Genomic DNA, 22156 nt, shown 5'->3' with positions numbered 1-22156 from the left:
TTCAAAACTCTAACAAGATTGTGAACTTACATCATGGACTGTTGACTAGAGTAACTTGCGTAATTATACGACGATGTAAACGACCACAAATTTTGAAAATAATTTAAAGTTCAAAGTTCAGTGTTTGTTACTGTCACTACGAGCCAACCAGTTTAAATAGAAGATTACTCCTGAATAAGTTGTACAAACAAAACGCTTAGCAAAAGAAACATATAAAGTTCTTCTCGGGTTTATAGTCCTTTTCTTCGTGGTATAATATGATTTCGAAACTAAATGAAAAAGACATCTACTAATATTTTTAGATAATCAAACTTCAAGCATAAGAAACTTGGAAAACAAATGTAACATTTTCTTCTCGACCCCGGTTTCTGTATTCATGTCTAATATAAATAAGCTCGATCTATTTCCAATAATAAACTCAAAATTCAAATGTGACCATTTCTTCCATACCACAGATTTTTGTAGGTACTGAGAACTTAAAATGAAATCAGATTGCTTGAAAATAATTCTACTGAAAACACTCTTGATAGTTAAAGCTTAAATATGGGTTTGGAGTGCTTCGACTGAGAAGGAACTTATATACGATCTTAAAATACACTTAAAGAATCAAAGCATGAGTTTGAACTGCCTCGTGTAAAAGGTGATAATAAATTCAAGATATTTGACATCTCAAATATGACTTTGAACTATTTCAAAAATTAGGTAATATTAAATAAGACTGGCAGAGTAAAAACGCTTACGTATCAGAACACTTACAAAATACAACGAATACGATAAAGCAGCTATTCTGGGATTTTTATATAACCGTGCAGTCAAGGGGTAATGTCAAACGTTAACATCAAGAACTCATGATGATAAGGCGTAACGTTAACAACAACAAGAACTCATGGTAACATGGTATAACGTTAAGAGCAACAAGAATTGATAGTGACAAGATGTAACGTTAACAACAACAAAAACTCATGGTGACAAGGTGTAACGATAACAACAATAAGAACACCTGGTGACAAGTTGTAGCGTTAACAACAACAATAATTCATGGTACAGTTGTGATAGGTTTTGTTTTAATATTTCCCTGACTACCAAACCTTAAGATAAAACAAATAAAGTAGTGACAAAGACATTTTGACTTTCAAATACTTCTGGCCCGGCATGGGGTGGTTAAGGCACTCGAATCGTAATCCGAGGGTCGCGGATTCAAATCCCCCTCATATCAAAGATGCTCTCCCTATCAGCCGTGGGGGCTTTATAATGTGATGGTCAATCCCACTATTCTTGGGAAAAGAGTAGCCCAAGAGTTGTCGGTGGGTGGCGATGACTAGCTGCCTTCCCTCTAGTCTTACATTGCTAAATTAGGGACAGCTAGCACAGATAGCCCTCGCATAGCTTTGGGTGATATTCAAAAACGAAGAAACAAAGTACTTCTAAACGCGAAACATAAGGCATTCACCATTTTAATGGGAACTAAACAAGGCCTCGAATTTCGTATTAATGGTAAAATACAATAATATTTTAATGCTGCAATTTATTTTACAAACATGTTTCAGACAAACACTGACAATACTTACAGCTTTCCACACTTTGCAAAAAGGACAAGAAAGTCAATTAAACTGTGTTGAGTGATGATTTTCACTAAACAAAACATGGAAAGCGTGCAGTTCTGCGAAACAGTCTTTATAATTTGTTAGGATTCCATTACCTTGAATTTCCCGAAACATTTTATCACGAGACAAGTAGTTCCGATACACGTTCTGTACCGCCTAATAGTTCTATTACTTGACAAGAGACAACCGACTATGCAGTACAACTAGATAACATCAAGTCTTACATTGCTTATCAATGAAAATGTTGTTTTATACAATGCACTATAAAGTGTATACAATAGCTTGGGAGAGTCATTACTCATGTGGCATATTCTCTTCAAAAACCATAAGTAGTTAAATTACTGTTTTTCTTTTTTTTTTCATGAAAGCAAACTCCACACGACACTTGATTTTAAATACAACTGCTAGAGGGTTTATTACTTTCCAACAAATTAAACACTTTTAGACAGTTCTGATTCTAGCAAAAAACACAGAAAATAACTCGGATAAACCAACCAACTGAATCAACTAAATTTTCCTTGCTTAACCAAACTTGTGGACAAACTAAAGCACACCAGCTTAACCCGAAGGGTTGCAATTTTAGTTGTAAACATTGTTGGTCTTCAGTAAATGTTTACCTAATACTTCTGATGAAGAGCTTGTTTAAGATTTGAAGCAAGTTCAAAATTAAGTTAACTGGACTCGCACTGAACACCAAATGTCGCAACTACTGAGTTTTGAAAATCAGGCAATAATAAACAAAATACGAGTAAAAATACATGTTTTTTAGTAAATTAGGTATATGTTATAATGATTATTTTGTCATGGATCCCGGCATGTGTATTTTAGTACATTAAGTTTATGCTCTAATGATAATGCATATATATAATTATTTTGTCATGGATCCCAGCATGTGTATTTTAGTACATTAGGTTTATGCTCTAATGATTATGCATATATATATTTTTTTTGTCGTGGATCCCGGCATGGCCAGATGGTTACGGTGCTTAACTCGTAATCTGAGGGTCGCGGATTCGAATCCCCGTCACAAAAAAAGCTCACCCTTTCAGTCATGGGGACGCTACAAAGTTACGATCAATCCCATTATTCGTTAGGAAAAGAGTAGCCAAAGAGTTGGCGGTGGGTGGTGAAGTGCCTTTATCTAGTCTTACACTGCTAAATTACGGATGACTAACGCAGATAGTTCTCGTGTAGCTTTGTACAAAATTAATAATAACAAACAAATACAAATATTCGTGATGACAGTGGGAGTCATAATTTGTCTTTCGTGCATTTAATAATTAATATTTAATGCTTCCAATAGAATGTTCTACTGTTCTAAACTACAGATAAACTATTAAGCATAAAACACACAAGAACTAACATTACAAAAATTCTAGTATGTGTGTATGTAAATCGGATATACATAAATAAAAGTGCACTTACCTTGTTAGAACGTAAGGTAACTTTGCCACCACAACGAGCACAACATCGCACGCTACAGTAATGACACACGTGACCGACACCATCCGCGAACTTGGTCTTGAGACATATTTCGCACGTGGCTTCAAACGTCAACCCCATCTCCCTTTGTTCCTCTGCGCGTTTCCGGATGGTCGTCTCGAGCACCTGCACTTCCTCCTGCTTCTTCCTGGAAAATTTAATAATAAAATAAAACAACATTTATTATTAACCATGATATTAAACTACGGTAAACACTGTAAAACACTACCTTGCTTTGAGTAAAGACCTCTCAGTAAACACTGTGAAACACTACTTTGATTTGAGTGAAGACCTTTCAGTTAGAAAATCATAAAATTTAATGTACGACCTCAGTTATGGAACGTTTCTTTTCTAGTTCATTTGGGGAAAAAAATGGGAAAAATATTTTGGGGTGTAATGACTCATATAAGTTAATAAAAAAAATACAGTTCACCAACTTATTGTTGACCAAGCAAATGATGATACAAACATCGGCACTGGATATAGCAGATATAGTGTAGTTGATACATTATTATATTCTCCTTATTTTAACTCATAACTGCTTATAAACTCATTAACCTCGTGAAGTTCTATTGCAAAACCAAACTATACTGTAAGCAAAGCAAGGGCGGCGTGTATTAAATACATTATTCCCACAAACTTAAAATGTTATACAATATATGTAGAAAGAGACAGATAAAGTAAAAGAAGGTCACTGAGGAGAGTTTATTTATACAGAAACCCAAACTGATTCTTCCCAACAGTGTAAATAAACCCAGTTCTCACCCCCTTCCCCACGCGACACAATAGCGCACCCAAGCAAAAGACTTACACGTGGCTTCTATTACCAAGAGATAGAAAGACAAACGGATTTGATAGATAGATGGCTACCAACCACAAATAAAGATAGTTGCACAGAGACTGCTATCAGAATATACAGAAAGACAGATAAATAGTCATATTCGGAAGAAACAAGTGTATAAACAAGCAGATAACGAATTAAGAGACAGATTTTATTCTAGTATCGATCTTTTGAAGCAAAAACACGCTGCAACTGAACGTGACACAAATGATTGCTCTGTAAGAATTTCCCGGTTATTCTCTTCTTTTAACTTCTACATTGTGAAAGGAATGAGGCCGTCGCTGTAACCATGGCAACAGAAGACGTTAAAAAAAACACAAAAAAAAACACGCGGTAGCAAGTGTTTCGTGCCGAAAGCAGCGCGCTTGAAACTTGCTTTTCATGTTATTGTCGTAATACATTATGATAATTATATACTACAAACATTTACAGAAAACGTAGAAATGTCATGATAACTAAAATTAATTTTCTGGAAACACAAACCATTCCTTTATTTTTAGTTTTAAAAACAGAGAAATAAAACCGTAGATAGAGTACTTAACACATTAAATATGGAAATAGATATGAAAACATTTAAGATGGATTCACAAATATACCGAATCAAATCGATTTTCGTGTTCTGCTCGTGACTTGTACTTAAGGTCTCTTATTCAATAGCTTTAAAAAATTGAATAACATTGAAACTCGTAAACAGATCCCCATACTGCTTGCCGAAGTGCGCCTATTTATCCCTAAACAGAAACACAAACAGCAACGATTTTCAAACTTGCAGTTTGAAAGAAAACAAATTTACAAAGTTTTATTCTATATAAAGATTTAATCGCTTTTAATTCTTCATGAAAACGGAAGTCATTTTGTATTTATTTTACTGCAGTGTGTGTGTTTTTCTTATAGCAAAGCCACATCGGGCTATCTGCTGAACTCACAGTGGGGAATCAAACCGCTGATTTTTGTGTTGTAAACCTGTAGACTTACCGCTGTACTAGCGGGAGGCGATTTCAGTGTGTGTCTACGGTGTGGCATTATTCTTGTTCGATTTAAGAACATTTGGGTTAAAAATTAGTAAAGTAAAATTGTGACGCAAGTATATTTTGGAGTATTAATACCATATGATTTCCAACGACTTATGAATCATACTGTATGTTTGATACTTTTCATTGTGATATAGGTCCAACTTATCTCTCTTTGGTTAACTTGTGTTCAGGGTTACTGATGAGTGGAATTCTACGAAACTAGTATAACCCAGTAACACACGTTGATAAACTGATTGAATAGACCTCCCTTGAACTTTGACTTCCAGATTATACAATTTTCGGAATACTAAGTTTATTAATTATTTATTAACTACGTCTTAATCATAAATAAATGTCTATAGTTTAAATAATAATTTATTAATATAAAGTCTTGGGTGAATGCATAGAAAGTAAATCCAAATCGAAACGGGTCCAAAGGCCGCCTAAAAGTTTATTTGTTTTGAAGTTAACTACAAAGCTACACAATAGACTCCCTGTGCTCTGCCCACCACAAGTATCGAAATCAGGTTCTAGCATTCTACCTTTGCAGATATATCGCCTCTTTCCTGAAGGGATTACTTGTTTCAACCACTCACACCACAATACAGTAGTGTATTGTCTATCAGTCAGTGAGTAGACACTAAAATGATGTCACATAAGAAATGCTTAACGTTGTAATTTATACTGTCGTGACGTAAGTAAAACGTGCGATGCCTTGAGTTACAATTAATTATGTATTCTGTACGCTACAACAGAGCATGCAGTATGAGCTTCAAAAGTAATAAGAAATATGCATTACTCGTAATTACGGTTTTATTTCCTCTCGAAAAAGAAGGTTTTCGGGTACTTCACGGAAGTACATCTGGTTTTAGAACTACTTTATAATGTTATACAGTGAAATCTAACTTACAATAACAGCAAATGTGCATCATAACATTAGTAAGTAAAAGCAGTAAACACAACGCTTTGCAGTTGCGAAATATTACAATCTTTTACTTACTAAATAAAATGCATTGAAGTTCTGTGTCATTTTGTATATTCATATGGCTGCTGAGTTAGGTTTGGTTATTTATTTTTGAATTTCGCACAAAGCTACACGAGGGCTATCTGCACTAATTCAGCAGTGTAAGACTAGAAAAAAAAACAGCTAGTCACCACCACCCACCGCCAACTCTTGGGCTACTCTTTCATCAACAAATAGTGGGATTGACCGTCACATTATAACGCTCCCATAGCTCAAAGGGCAAGCATGTTTGATGTGAAGGGGATTCAAACCCACGACCCTCCGATTATGAGTCCAGCATCCTAACCACCTGGCCATGCCGGGGACCCACTGTGTTAGGCATGACGATTCCAGATATCGTGTTTAGGAAGCCCTTGTCTATCCAACATTGTTACTTTTTTATCAAAATTGAAATTTTATGCTGATAAAAATCACATTATCTAGCCTGTGAAAAAAGTCACAGAATAGTGTATTTCGATAGTACTTTAGGATATTAGAAACGTTATAAAGTTATGTTTAGAGAAAGGAAAATAATTCAGTATTTCAATTTTTCGTAAAAGAGAAAATATATTTAGCCAGAATTTAATGGGGAAATTACTTCACGTTATAGCTGTAGATCGTACGAACACGATACAATGTTTTTTTGTGTTTTTCTGATGAAAACTTACATTATTTATAGCATGCGTTCACTAATACAAAAAGTCAATTAAGCTGTGTTTTAATATTAAATGTTGATTTAAAAATTAAACTGTGAAAAGCTTGGAACGTTACGAATGTAAAAGAATTAATCGACGTGAATTTGTTTGACATGAACAGAAAATTTTCACTGCACTTTTCTTGAGCACGAGCCTCATAACCTGTGACGTCAACTGCTTCAATCAATACAAAAGGACTTCTGGTTATCAAGATACGTTCACTGGCAACGCTATTTTGAAATAAAAATTAATGGTTTAAATTAAACAGGCGGTATGTTTATATAACGGCTAAAACCGCTGAAAAAGTAAAGAAATTACGGTAATTATAATCAAATTGTATGTTATGTGCCAGTTTCAAAAGCCTTTCTAATTGATATAGTATCAGTGATAATATATAGCACAGAAGCGCACCCACGTAAAATTTCTAGCTTGGTGTTAAAGTAAAAAAGTACATATATTTGCGAGAACAGTTGTCGTCCTGTGTCACAATTACATAATAATAGTTCGAGCAATTAGTAAAAATAACGTCCTAACATCCCCAGCTACTAGTCAGAAACTAACAAAAATATTTAGTTTGAGGCATTCGAATATCATACAGCCATGTAGGTTATTCCGAAACATTGGTTACGATGTTACTAACCTTGCAGAAAGTGTTAAAGTTATCATCTAAAGCATCATAGTTGTACATTGTTTGTTTTGGAATTCCGTGCATAGCTACACGAGGACTATTTGCGCTAGCCGTCCCTAATTTAGCAGTGTAAAATTAGATGGAAGGCAGTTAGTCATCACCACCCACCGCTAACTCTTTTATCAACGAATAGTGGGAATGACCGTCACATTATAACGCACCCCATGGCTGAAAGGGCGAGCATGTTTGGTGCGACGGGGATTTGAACCTGCTACCCTAAGATTATCATAGTTGTACATGAAGTTTGCTCCATACTGTAATACGTTATATCAAAACGAGTTTAGAGTCTTGTCACGTCATCACAATCCACGCGTTCGGTACGTTTGACTAAAACCTCGATCTTTTCTTTATTTCACTTTAAAAATATGATTCTATTAACTTCTTTGATGAGGAAGTCACTAACTCTGGGTATCTGTAACGGCTCTAAACTGGTAAGGTTGTTTAATGCTATTAAAGTGCTTCTTTTACGTGTGCAGTAAAATTAATAGATTGTTCTTCGTAACTTTATCTACTCGTCGTAGAAGTTATTACAAGCTAAACCTAATATGCCTCATATGGTATCTTTCCATCATAATCTGTTGATGATGTTGTTGAAGTGGTATGTTTTATGCCGCAACTTGATGAAGTTGTGTTATAACTAGACCATTCGTGGAAGATCCTATAATCACAGGTGGTAAAACGAAATAATAACACATGTAAACCAGATGCGTTCTCTTATTTTATATGGGGCATTTAAATATATTTGAGGCTGAAAATCTTGATTAGATCAGAGATATGAGGCTGACTTGATCCTTACATTTTCTAGTTTAACTTCCGGTTATTTTATCCTGATATTAACGTTCTTTTTTACGTCTTCATTGTAGCCCTTTTGTAATTCATCGATGTCATTTTTACTTTGTCTTGTCATTTGTACTTCCATGCTCTTACTTGGGATTCGGTATGGCCAAATGTGTTAAGGTGTTCGACGCGTAATCCGAGGGTCGCGGGTTCGAATCCCCGTCGCATCAAACATGCTCGCTCTTTCAGCCATGGGGGCGTTATAATGTTACGGCCAATCCCACTATTCGTTGATAAAAGAGTAGCCCAAAAGTTGGCGGTGGGTGGTGATGACTAGTTGCCTTCTCTCTAGTCTTACACTGCTAAATTAGGGACGGCTAGCGCAGATAGCCCTTGTGTAGCTTTGCACGAAATTCAAAATAACTAAATAACTAACTTTTACTTGGCTGATAATATTTTAGTGTTTTATATACCCTTTTGCACTTCGTTGTTTTTTTCTTTAATCCCTCTGTAGATTTGAGCTGCCTTAATTTGGTTTCATTTGAATTTGGCGCAAAGGCAGAGAGTTAACATTACTTAACGTCAACTCTTGAGCTAATCTTCACTAACAGAGAGTAGTGTTGGCCGTAACATTATAACGTGCCCACGGTAGAAAGGGCAAGCATGTTCAGTGACGTAGGTTCGAACCAGCGATCCTCAGATTGTGAGTCGAGCGCCCTAACCATAAGGTCACGCTAGGCCTTTTCTATGTCTTCCTCAATCTTGTTTTCGGGCAATCTGATTTTTTGTTTATAAGTTTTTCTGTAAATCTTATGTCTCGTTCTTGTAATTCTTCTGTCAAGTTTAGTCCCCCTGTGGCAGAGCGTTACGTCTACGGACTACTTACAAAGCTAGAAACCGGGTTTCGTTAACAGTAGTGGGCAAAGCATAGATAGTCCATTGTGTAGCTTTGTGCTTAACTACAAACATGTCATGTTTCTCAAGTTTCTTTCTCCCTGATCGTTTTTTTTTTTAATTATGTCTTTTTCTTCTTTGTGTTTGTTTTACTTTCTCTTCTATTTCTTCTTGGTCTTCTTTTTAAATTTTGTTCTTAATTTTCTATCCACTATTTCATAATTTGTAGCACATTGGAAATCTTATTTAACCACATGCCATTATATGGAAACTAAATCTGTACTTTACATTTAATTTTATCAAAATAATCTCACTTCTGAAACCAATGTTGTAAAATTTTCTTTAATGGGCACGTTCTTTTCGATTATTCAGTAACAGAACACAGTATTTGAACACCGAAAACGAGTGGATGACATCATAATATATTCTATCAAAAAGGTCCATCTAGGGCCTAACTCATTAGAATTTGAATATCTTACCTGATTGCTTTCAAGAGGGAATCCAGGTTTTTCTCGCTCGTATGCTAAATTTCCTTACATTTGTTTATATTTTCTTCATTACATTCGAGCTCACATTCCTAATGGGTATTGTAAGAAGTATATCAACTCCATATCGGGTCTCTAAGTGTTTAACGTGCACTAAATGTGATTGTATTACGCTGTGGCTGCTCAGTACTGTTCTGACTTTATGTTGTTTACATACCCTTCTATGTTTTCAGATATTTTTTTTTACACTTGTGAACATAACTGTGTCTAGAATTTTCTTCTCGTTTATGTTTTATAAGTGTTTTTCCCTCCGTTACCAAATGTTCCAGGCATCTGTTATCAAGGAATAATGTCACGATATAGTTTTTGTCTTTCTTATTATTATTTTCAGTATTACAAACCTCGTTCATTAAGGACCCTAGACAGCTTATGACACCATTTTTTAAACTGTTGGTGTGGTTTTATATATAGTTGAGGTATTTATCAGGACCTGTAGGTTTCGTGTAAACTCCTGTGGTTATATATGTGTTTTGATACCCATCACATCTAGGAATGGGAGTTTATCTTCTAACTCCATTGTGGATTGTACGAGTATCGTAGGACGTTTTCTGTTCAGTGGTGTTTCTGTAACAGGATCTGCACCGTATAGCCATACAACAAATACATCATCAAATATATGAACCAAATCCTGTGCCCTATTAGTAGTTTTCCTAAGAAGGTTATTTTCTAAATATTCGGTATATAACTTACAGAGGCCCGGCATGGCCAAGCGTGTTAAGGCGTTCGACTCGTAATCCGAGGGTCGCGGGTTCGAATCCCCGTCGCACCAAACATGCTCGCCATTTCTGCCATGGGGGCGTTATAATGTGACGGTCAATCCCACTATTCGTTGGTAAAAGAGTAGCCCAAGAGTTGGCGGTGGGTGGTGATGACTAGCTGCCTTCCCTCTAGTCTTACACTGCTAAATTAGGAACGGCTATCGCAGATAGCCCTCGAGTAGCTTTGCGCGAAATTCAAAAAACAAACAAACAAAAAACAATATAAGTTACAGATTTAAAGGCGATGGGGAACAAACCCGCAGCTAGGCCTTCTTGTTGGTGATAGTATTTATCCCGGGGAGGTATATATAGTACTTAAAAGGTTGGTATGCTAGCGAATAGCTTGAATAAAAACTGCTCAAAAAATTAAAGGAACAAGTACGTTTTCTTATATAATTTATCTGAGTGTTTCAAATGTGATAATATTTTTATTTTTTTAGGTAATTTGCCTCATTTCACTTCCATCTGTATCCATTTTTTAATGCGTGATGAACAGTAAATAAAATTTTTAAAAATGACCAATATCACCAAAACTGATATCCCATATGAAACAATACTTTAAACACTTTACATGTGTGTATTCAAGCAATGTTTGAAACATTCAATAACTAATATGGCCTCCACGGGCTGTGACACACTCCTGACCCTGACACAGATTTGGCGCACTTCGAATCAGTCTATCGATGTTATCTTGGGGTATGACAGCCCACTCGTCTACCAGGGCTTGTCGGAGCTTATGTACATTCTGAGGAGGGTGTTGGCGTTCACCAACACGACAACATATCCCGACAATGTTCAATCGGATTTAAATCTGGAGATCTGGCGGGCCACTAAAACGTCTCTATTTCTTCCTCGTCAAGGAAATCCATACACAGTCTGGCAACGTGGGCTCGCGTGTTAATCAGCATGAGAATGAGCCTATCGCCGACAGCACTGGCACAAGGCCTCAAAATGGGATCCATAATTTTGTCTCTATCGTCGTGCGTTTAGAGCACCCCTGTCGAGCATGAGTAAGTCCGTGCGGCCACCCAAGCACATGCCTGCCCAGACCATTACAGAACCTCCTCCATAAGCGTCGACTTGCACAATGTTATAGGCGAAAAATCGCTCTCCTCGGCGTCTCCACTCTCTCGCACGTACATCATCACGAGACACAATGAACCTGCTCTCGTCTGTCCACGGCACGGTGGTCCATTGACGAAGTTTCCAGTCCAGATGCTGACGAACAAACTCCAACCTGGCTGCACGGTTTCCGCTGTCAGAATAACGCCTCTTGCAGGCCGTCTGGCCCTAAAGCATCCTTTGTGCAGATGATTCCGAACTGTTTGGGACGACACACGGGTTCCAGTGGAATGCTGAAGATAATTTGTTAGTGACCGAGCCGTAACTAACCTGTCCCGCAGAGAGGTAGTTACGATGTAGCGATCCTCTCTGGCTGTTGTGCAGCGATGACGGTCTTGACCTGGTCCCCTGCCATAAGAGTTCATCTCTTGGTAGCGTCGCCAAAGTCGATTGATGGCGCTTGGTGACACCGACGCGCTGTGCCACCTTCCTTTGGGTCTGGCGATCGTCCAGCATCTGGACCGCCCTGGCCACCTCGTTCTCTGTCAGATGGCGCCTGACTGCTTGGGTAAACAAGATGAAGGTACACTGACAAAACGAGCTGCAAAAGATCCATGTTGGTGTTTGTTTAGAGACGTAATTAGGAATGCATAGTTTCACGTAACAGTCTTATATAGGGTACCTTGAGTCGTATTCTCCTTGAGTGAGGTGAGTTTCGTTTGAGTTGCTTCAAACTTCATTCGCAAGCTTAAAAATATACTTGTAGACGAACGGATATGTTTTTCATACATAAATTTAGTTATGACAAAAATATACTGAAATACGCACGTGTTCCTTTAATTTTTTGAGCAATATATCTGATAAATAAAAAATAGTAACTAATTCATATTTAAACTTAAGTTAGTATACAACTTACTAACCATGACAACAAATGCTGTTTGTACTATATTCTATGATAACGGATGCCAACAGTTTTTCATAATCGCCAAAATTGTGGAGAATGTGTTTAACATTATCACCATAAAACAAAAACAAAAAATGAACTGTGTTTTTACACAAATAGAGAGGTTTGCACAATAATGTTTTCAATTATTTCTTCATATAATTACTTACATTTAAAAAATAGATTGGTGAAGTAAAGCGTCAATTTGCCACGTGACGAATGGCGATCATGTTGGACACCGTGGCTCAAAGACAATGTATTTAAGTGGCGCTAGTGTGTACATTCTTACACTACACATCGAACATACCGCTCTCTGCCACATTCCTTTACTAAAACATTGTAGCACGTAAATAATAAAAGTAGAAATGCTTTTTTAACAGTATTACTGACTTACCAAGGAAGAGAAAAACGCGAATTTAAGGAATTATGTTGTGGATTTCAACTGGGTGATATTTTCTTTTTGTAATTTCAACTTTATACTACTTTAAAAAAAACGAGTAAATAATTGCATAACTTTAAATAATCTGTTGGGAAAATGATTAAATGCTGTTCAACATAAAAGTAACTTTTCATGAAACGATAATTTCATAATAAACACAGTTCCTGACGTGGAAATTAGAAAACTTGGAAATATATTTTGAAAACGTGGGTTACATGGTATCTTCAAAAACAAGAAATAAAGTCATATTTTAATTTGAACAGCTGTAACTGGGTTATAGAAATATTATTTTTGAATAATACAACTAATATAAATATATATATCCTCACAAATAACAATAAACTGGCAGTTTCCTCAGTATAAAATAAAGGTAATAAAACCTCCAACAAAGGTAAGAAAGTCTTCACTACATTTGTACAACAAACAATGTACACATTTACAACGAATGCAAAAATTAAGTTCTTCTGTTAAAATATGCAAGATTCTACTCGTTCAGCAGTATGGCTTGAGATACCTGTAGTTGGCGCAACACAGACAGTCCATTGTGTAGTTTTACACTTAACAATAACCAAACCAAACACGTAAATTTAAAGAAATTACAACAATAATTAATAAATAATAATCATTGTCGCAAATTTATAACCCAAGTTACCCAAAATAAATTTACAGTAGATTTAAATTAGACATTGAAATTTCATTTTTGTATTATGTAACATTAAAAGTGTTCACACTGTCCTGCTTTTCACCTGAATCTCAGTTGTTTCTATGTCCGCAACTTTTATTTATAAATTTAAAGCTTGTGATTAATAGTGGCCGCATTATGAAATATCATTGTACAGTGATCAAATTTAAATTTACATAAATTCTCATAATCTCTTTACTGATACAATAACTCATTATTATGATTTAAAGGAAAACTTAATACGTCTTCTGCCTTTAATTCCTTATAAGAAGTGTGTGTTTGTGTCTTACAATATGTTTGTAATCAAACTGTAAAATAATTACGTGAAACAAATCTTGATAAACTGTGTATCCTTTAGGTATTTTGATCTCTAGTCGAATTCATAAAAAGGTGTTGTTTCGAACAGCTCTTTTGCTTCATAATTAGCTATTACTTTTTCAACATTGTGGTGGCTATAGGGTTACTCAAAACTACAAGTCTAGTTGCGTTTTCACTGAAATCCATAATGCTGTATTTTACAATGGGTGAAAATAATAGCCCCACACTCTTCCAAATATGGTATAGCAACAATGGGCGAGAATATATTTGTTTGTTTAGAATTAGGCACGAAGCTACACAATGGGCTATTCTGTCAACCACGGGTATCGAAAGCCTGTTTTTAGCGGTGTGAGTCCCCAGACATACCGCTTGCCACTTGGGGTGGTAATAATAATGGCTCAACACACTTCTAAATATGACATATACTTTCAAAGCAGACAATTATCAGACAGCACCGATGACGTTCATTCTGGAGCTACAAGAACACACCATTTTTTGAAAGTCAAGATCTTTGGCAACTTTCTCAGTGGCCTAACCAAAGAGATGTCAAAGGGATCAAGCCATATTGTTCTAGGAATTTAAAAAGTTCAGTATTTTATGTTGTTTTTTCTTTCATAAACATTCACCTTTCATGTAACGCACACAAATTCTTTGTGTGAGAGAAAATCTTCACAGTTTTTTTTTTGGTGGGGAGCTCCCTCCTTCGCCCTCTCTTTAGTGCTGGCTACGCCCCTATTCCTCGTAAGAAGCCCAGAAATATGAAAGAGAATGATTTCCTGAAACTCCTTAAATGGTTTTCGTTGCCAATTCTGAAAGAACAAAAAATTTAATATTTCCAGATATGGGTCATTGTTAGAGAGTTATATTAATTTCCCCTCTGTACTGCACGTGCAGCTTCTACGTGTAGACAATTAGCGTTAGATGAAGCTGAAATACATATTTTTAGCAATTTCCTCGTAATATTTGTAAAGTCTAATGTGTTCAGATTGTTAAACCCACCAACTCCACTTACGGAGAAAAAAAAATCCAAATACCTCTGTGAAAACGTGTACACTGTTACTAGTTTGCGTAATAATTTTGTTCAGTTTAATAACACTTGATGTGACACTAAATAAATATAATAACCACGTTGATGTTGCTAACTCGCTGAATACTAAAGACGTGGCGAGACAGTAATACGTAACGAGTGCCGTTCCGTGAATCCGTGAATTCTATCGATACATCATCCGACACGATACGATTTGTGAATCTTCACAAAATTTGGCAATCTTTCAGTAAACATTATAAGTCTTTTGTGCAGAAAAAATCAGAATTTCTTATAAAATATTTTTGCTAAAAACTAATGATTCAATGAAGGAAGTTGGGTATTGAGTACTACATGTTATCTTCATTTCTTTTATAAAAAAACATTACATTCAAAATTTCATAACAATTTTTTTAAAAATCAGAGAGACAGGCATTAGCTTTTTCTTTCTTATTTTACTTCTCTGGCCAGTTGCCATTTAGTTGATCAAACCTGAGGATCTGAAAAATCAGTGTAAAGTGTGAAGGACTTAAAGAAGACAATGTTAGTCATGTAAATAATAAATTACAGACAAAACTGTCAATCTTTTAACAAATCATTGGTAAAACTTCTGTATCTAGATACGTATCGTATCGACTACTGTGATGTGATTCCAACTGGATACGTTAAAGGGGCACGAGCCACATGCGAAATTATCACTGCCTATCTATTTAGAAGAGCAGACACTAAACCTCGGGTTTGACGAGATTGCAAACATTAGAAGAATCTCTTTAAAAAGTGGTAAGTTAAAAGTACTGTTCAGTCTGTGAACTGTGAAACAACATCAAGTCACGAGTACAACACAAAAATAAATAATCTGTAAATTTCCGAGTAAAGCTACGTTTAGTGAGAAAAACGTTTCATCCAGTACATCGTTTAGCGTAGTACACTAGAAAGTATCGTAATGTAGTTTGGTAAGGTATAGTGAACTGTGATATGATATATCTGATGTAGTGTGAAAAAATGTATAGTGGTGTGGTGTAGTAATATAGCACAATGAAGTATACTAAAATATAGTGCACTGTTGTATATTATATTCAGTGTAATGTGCAGGTGTATAACGTTATGCAATGCAGTGTAATATAGTGTAGTGAAGTATATTAAAATATAGTGCACTGTTGTATAATACGTATATTCAGTGTAGTGTGATAAAGAATATGGTATAATAAAATGTATTCTTGTACTGTGATGATATATACTGAAATATAGTGTGATTTTCGATTAAATATAGTTTAGTGGTTCATTACACAAGTATAACGAAGTGTAATGTATTTATTGCAGTAGGATCAAGTATACAATTTAGCAAACTCTAGTGTATTGTACTGTAGAGAGGTATAATAACGTATGATGTATTTCGGGTGTGGAATACTGCAGTGTATTGTAGGGCGGTATAGTGTAGCGTTGTATAATGTACTGCAGCGTATTGTAGAATGGCACTATATGGCGTAACTTGGTGTAGTGTTCTGTTGTTTAACGTGTGTTTGTGTGTATTCTTTACAGCAAAGCCACATCGGACTATCTGCTGAGCACACCGAGGGGACTCGAACCCCTAATTTTAGCGTTGTAACTCCGTAGACTTATCGCTGTATTAGCAGGTGGCTCTTCTTTAGCATGGCATGGTAGTGTCGCGTGGCGTAATACTGTATGGTTTAAGAGTAGATTTACACTACCCGCAATAATAATCTGTAGTTAAAGATAGAAACTAGATGTTAGAATGTAAAAACAACACTCATTAATAGGATCTATAAACACACGAAGAAAAGTAAACAGGCTGACAAATGGGCGGACAGTAAAACAGAGCAGGATTAGAAGGTACTCATGTTTCTATATTAATACATCTAAACTCGTCGCACAAACAAATGTCGATTTGTATTTATAGCATACAAGTTTTTAAATTCTTATTGTTAATGTGTCTAAATCTCCACCGTGCATGCAAAGCAAGCAGTAAATCCTCCAAAAGACCTTTAAAAGCTTCTCTTCATTGATTTTCTATTTAAGGCCCGTAGCCAGCAAACATAATACAGGCAGGTCTACATGTCACAAGCGCAAAGTGCAGTGCCTTTTAAGTCAATGACGTCATTATACCGACCTTTTTTTTTTTTTTTTAGTTCTCTTTCCTCTCGACCAGCGTCTATCCATTAGCGAGAGAAGAAAGTGACGACAATTCGAACACACGCACTCTTGTGATAGACGTTTGAAACAGCTTTTAATTGCTACAACAAATTGATTGATTTCACTTTCGTCAGAGATCTTTTCGATCACTACGTTCTAGTATAATTTTATTATTTAGTATGCGATGGAACTATCGTGGTCTACAATGTTGTTGCATAAATATTTATATATAGAATTGATGGTATTATATTCTAAAACATATTTTGATTTTTTTCACTAAAAATAACTAGAATATTATAACAGAAACATGCTGTTAAACTTCCGTTTTGAAAGAAAGATATTTAAAGTTCTGTTAAAACAGGAAGGTATGTACATATAAATATGAAACTATTACCATATCATTTTATAACAAAAGACGTTATTAGTATTTATTTTATATGCACGTAATATTAAATTAACAAAATATTCCAAAATAAAAAATATACACACATTGTTAATATTTCAGCTCTGGTTTCTTACATGTTTGTGTTGCTGGAATACTTATTACACTATGTTCATACTAAACATTCGATACTAGGTTGGTCATCTTCGTACTCTAATAACCTCCGAAAGGCGACATGATATACTATTGACGAGGTAATTGATGTAAATAACTGTGATTTCATCTCAACTTGTCAACAGAAGGCGCTGTAATTCAGCTGGTTTATGGTCGTGGTTAGCAATTTTCTGGTTCTGTTTTATCCAACAGTTCTCAATGGGATTACAATCTGTGAGCAATGGCGCTGTCATCCTGAAACACAAAGTTATAGCCAAACCTTGCCTTGCATATGTCAGAAATATCGTCTCTATGCAACTCCTGTAGGAAGATCCATTGACGTTTCCTTGGAGCATATGAAGAGCAGTTTTTCCGCTATAATGAATAGCTGCTCAAACATGTACTGCACTACCTCCTCTGTGTTCCTTGTGGAAAAAGACAATTTTCTTTCATCGGTTCTTCAGACAAGCGACGAACACACATCCAACTATCAGCTTTAACAAAAAGGAAACAGGACTCATCTCAAAATATTGTATTCCGCCAGTGTCCTAACTGTAAGTTGGCATGCCATGCCATCTTACCCAAATAACACAGTAGCAGCGATTAATTATCGTTAATATCAGTTGGCAGATAGCCCTTCTTGCAAAATAACTTTGTTTGTCCAATCTCCTGTTCACTGCTCTTTGGATATCCTGGAATAAGATTATGCCATTCCTGTCGTGAGCCGTTGCATAACTTCTTTCGACCTTGACGTATTAACCTGATCAAAACATGGTCATCTTGGGTAGTAGTTTTTCGGCGTCTGCCAGTTGAACTTCCTAGAATAATATTTCTTGTAGCCCGCAGATATTTCAGGAACCTGGATAGAGTGCACTGAAGGTACTCTACTGTCCACTTGCTTCATCCATTTCTGGACAGTCGAACAATTTGGCGGCCAGTAACTTCCGGCACATGACGAAACATGAGTCTACACCAAGTAGAGAAAAATTGTCTGGACAAAGCATGGATTTGTATTTAAAAATAATATACCAGAAACACACCCTTTTATACAAAACAGGTGCGCATGCGTTTTGATGAACGAATGCTGAAAAACACTTATACAGACAAATCGTCCATGATGGTTTGATCATACGCCAGCTTCTCTGTTTTTACTTAGGCATTTGCTCAATAAATACTTTATGCATCCAGACAATAACATCAGCATAGAACAGCATATACACATTTTGACCAAGACTGTATAAACTTGTTTATGACAACAGACAGAGTGTTAATATTTCAGCTATACTATTGTTGTGGTTTCTTATGTGTTTGTGTTGTTGACATAAGTATTAAGAAGATGATTAAGACAACACATGCACCGCTAATATTTTGACTTTACTATTGTTGTGGTTCCTTATACGTTTGTGTTGATGAAATAAGTATTGCAAACATGACTTTGTTCTTACCTGGGTTTTTAACATAAAATGGTCAGACTCTTCAGTATGATACTACAATAAAGAAAATAAGAACCAATCTTGGGAGTTATATTTGGTATAGTTGATTACTATTAACCTGCACAAGGACTAATCTGAAGAGTTTATTTCTAACCGTAATAACACAGACCATTAGAGTTTCTAACCACAAGATAAAAGAAAAATGGGTATATAAAATGCCGTTCTGTACAACTGTACTTTCATAAGTACTTCTGCATATTTGACTTATAACATCATCCGGCGGATTAGTGGTAAATTTACGGACTTAAAACATTGATATCTGGAGTTCAATTCCCCGCAGTGGACAGAGTGCTGATATTCAATTATGTAACTTTGCGCTATAACAAAAAAAAATATATAAATGTGAAACTAATCAAACTCTGGTTATAGAGAAAGCTTGAACATAATATTGAATATTTAGTAACAATAAAATTTCTACTAATTTATTGTGAAGTGCAATATTGTTATGAGTTAAAAATACCAAAAGCACGTTTTTCACAAAATTTGGTTAAAACAAAACATCGACTAAATTGACACGAGATATATTAACTGTCGTGTAGTCTTCTAATCGAAGTTAAGATACAGAGGTTGTTCGAAACTCATGTCAACAAACGTATTTCATTCTTTTCTTTAATTTGTTGACAAAATTCATGTTACACACTCTATAACATCAAGCGTGGCTTTTGCTAACTACCTTAGTATATTAAGAACACGAAACATAAAAACTATACACACTATTGAACTCCCCCCCACCCCCTCCGAAATGAGAAAATAACACATTGTAATACTGGCTATATAAATTATGCTTAATAGATTAATGCACGAGAAGAAACAACTAGAAGTAATGAAGGTATTTCTTCTTCTTGTAAGGCAAACAGCGAATAGTATACCGTATTTAAACCAATTAAGACAGTTCACGTTATTTCATATGTTTTACAAGTATCACAAATCGAGCGTGTTGGCTGCTTAAAATCAAGTATCACAAACTAAGCGTGACAAACTAAGACAATAATTTTGGCTTATTAAAATCGTTAATGACATGTAAATATATATAAAATTCTTATCTCGCTTTGTATTTCTGTTTGTCACTGTTTTTCAGCCTTGATAACATATGTTTTTTCACATCAAACACAAATATAGTTTTGTCTCCCAGTTGGATTAAAACATTCTATTTTTCATCGTCGGCGGGGTTGCGGTTTTTGTAGAATTAGTAACGTTTACAAATCGTACAACACATCCGCATGTGGTCCAGCTACGCTAGGATACTGCGGATGAACGCTGTCTCCAATGGCAGCGACACCGTCGCTAACTGCCATGCGATGAATATCAACTCATTCTTTTCACATTTTCTGAAAGGAACTGCGTCAAACATATCTTTTAAGTGTTTGAAATGAGTTATCCAACAACATTCCTTTGAAATGATTCTTCATTTCTACTCTGAAAATAAAAACTTACAGCTGTATGCGTTAAAAAGTTTGAAAAGAGAATTTAATTGAATCGTCCGTACGCTCAAATATTTATCAGTCTGTCTGTCCATGGGAAACTATATGGTTTACGTGTTTTTCTTTATTCCGTCCTTCCTTATTTGCATAATATTAAACAGATATTAGGCGACATTTGCTTCTCGTTTCTCTCTGTCTTTAATAAGGCATCCATTAAAATAATTATTTTCGTGATATTTTCATCAGTTCCAAACTCCTTAATTAAGAATAACTCTTAGTTTTCAATATTTTTAACACACCAGTAACACAAACAGTGCGTGGATGTTAAGAATATACTCTCAACGTAAAGTTTCATCCTCGGTCTCAGTGAAGTTTATAAAGAAAGGAACGTCGATAAATTAATAGAAAATATGGCGCCGCAGTTTTTTAACGAATGTATTTATCTGTCTCCCCAATTATAAATGTAACAACTGTCTTCTGTCGTCTGCAATTATTTTTACTAATATTAAACTTTAATAAAACTACCTGAAAATTTCAGATATACATATATATAACCCGACAACTAATACTGTGTACTATTAAATACTTTATTGTCTTCTATTTACGTGCAGTGTTTTAAAACATATTTACGTAATTTGAAGAAATGCTATAGAATAGCGCCGGTAATAAGACACGTAAATATAAGTATTGAAATTTAGTATGTTATCAATGAACGCTTATGAGTATTCCCAACCGAACATATTTATTTCTACTAGAGAATTTAATGACGATGTAAAATTAACAGAAATATATTTAAATTAATAATAGTTTCTCAAAACTGCATTTAAATATTTATGTAAACTTGTGAACTCATCTTTACTTATTATCAGAGCTGAATGAATGAATACACTTTTATACTTAATTTCAGATATTACGAGCTTTTTTAAAAAAAAAACTAAGTGAAACTTTGTCAATTAAAAAAAAAAAAAGCTTTCTCTTCAAGGAATTTGTAACAAAAATGTTCAAAATTATTTGACGTCGTACCATTATTTATACATGTATGCGATAGAGGTTTAACAAGGTATAGTTAACGGAAATGAATGTACACAAATTTTTAAAAGATAATGACAAAAAAGTTTCTGAAAATAGGTTTTATATGGTATTACAAATCAATAAGCGTGATTGAACTGTTTTTACGTGCTAGCTGTCAGGAATATCCGAGCTCGGGTTTCATATTACTTTCTTACTTCTTTATGAAGATCTGAAAAAATACCTATAAAAACTTTCATTGAACCAATTGAGTTTAATCTAAACAATGTGTTAAACTGAAAATTTCGTTTACTTATTTCTGTTAATAGAACTGTATGTGTCTCAACGTAATTTTGATATTTTCCCATTATATCTTTTGTAGATGTACGTTTTAATCAATAAAGATTATTTAACTTTTTATATTAAGGCATAAAAACTATATTTGTGACTTGTATTATTTAATGAAATGTTCATCTCACATCTTAAATTAGTAACTGATTAGGGTACACGCACTCACACTTAACAATTTTGAAAATATGTTAACGAATCTGCATAAAACATTTTACACATATATGTATTGGTATTTATAATAATAAATGCAGTATAGCAACAAACAATTTTGTGCATATAATGCTACACGAGACACGGAAACAACAGTCTTAGCATTCTTAGAAAACCACGCCTTCTGCAGGCCATGTTGCACGTGCACGTCCAATAGAATTTTTATATCCCACGAACTCTTTCTCTCTCAACACGCAAATAAGCAGTGGAGCTTGTGTG

The 22156-nt window shown here is 35.1% G+C and overlaps 1 protein-coding gene across 4 annotated transcripts in view; it reads right to left on the bottom strand.

Annotated features, from left to right (window-relative positions):
- LOC143223343 (regulating synaptic membrane exocytosis protein 2-like) overlaps positions 1-22156 on the bottom strand; it is a 109972-nt gene that overhangs the window by 66133 nt on the left and 21683 nt on the right. For all 4 annotated transcript variants that reach the window (XM_076451217.1, XM_076451215.1, XM_076451216.1 and 1 more), the window contains exon 2: positions 3030-3234. In XM_076451217.1, the coding sequence (XP_076307332.1) occupies positions 3030-3234 (205 nt within the window). The remainder of the gene's footprint in view (positions 1-3029; positions 3235-22156) is intronic.

Source organism: Tachypleus tridentatus, chromosome 8, assembly GCF_004210375.1.
Source record: "Tachypleus tridentatus isolate NWPU-2018 chromosome 8, ASM421037v1, whole genome shotgun sequence".
In the NCBI taxonomy this organism is placed as follows: domain Eukaryota; kingdom Metazoa; phylum Arthropoda; class Merostomata; order Xiphosura; family Limulidae; genus Tachypleus; species Tachypleus tridentatus.
This window is presented reverse-complemented; position numbering and strand designations above follow the sequence as displayed.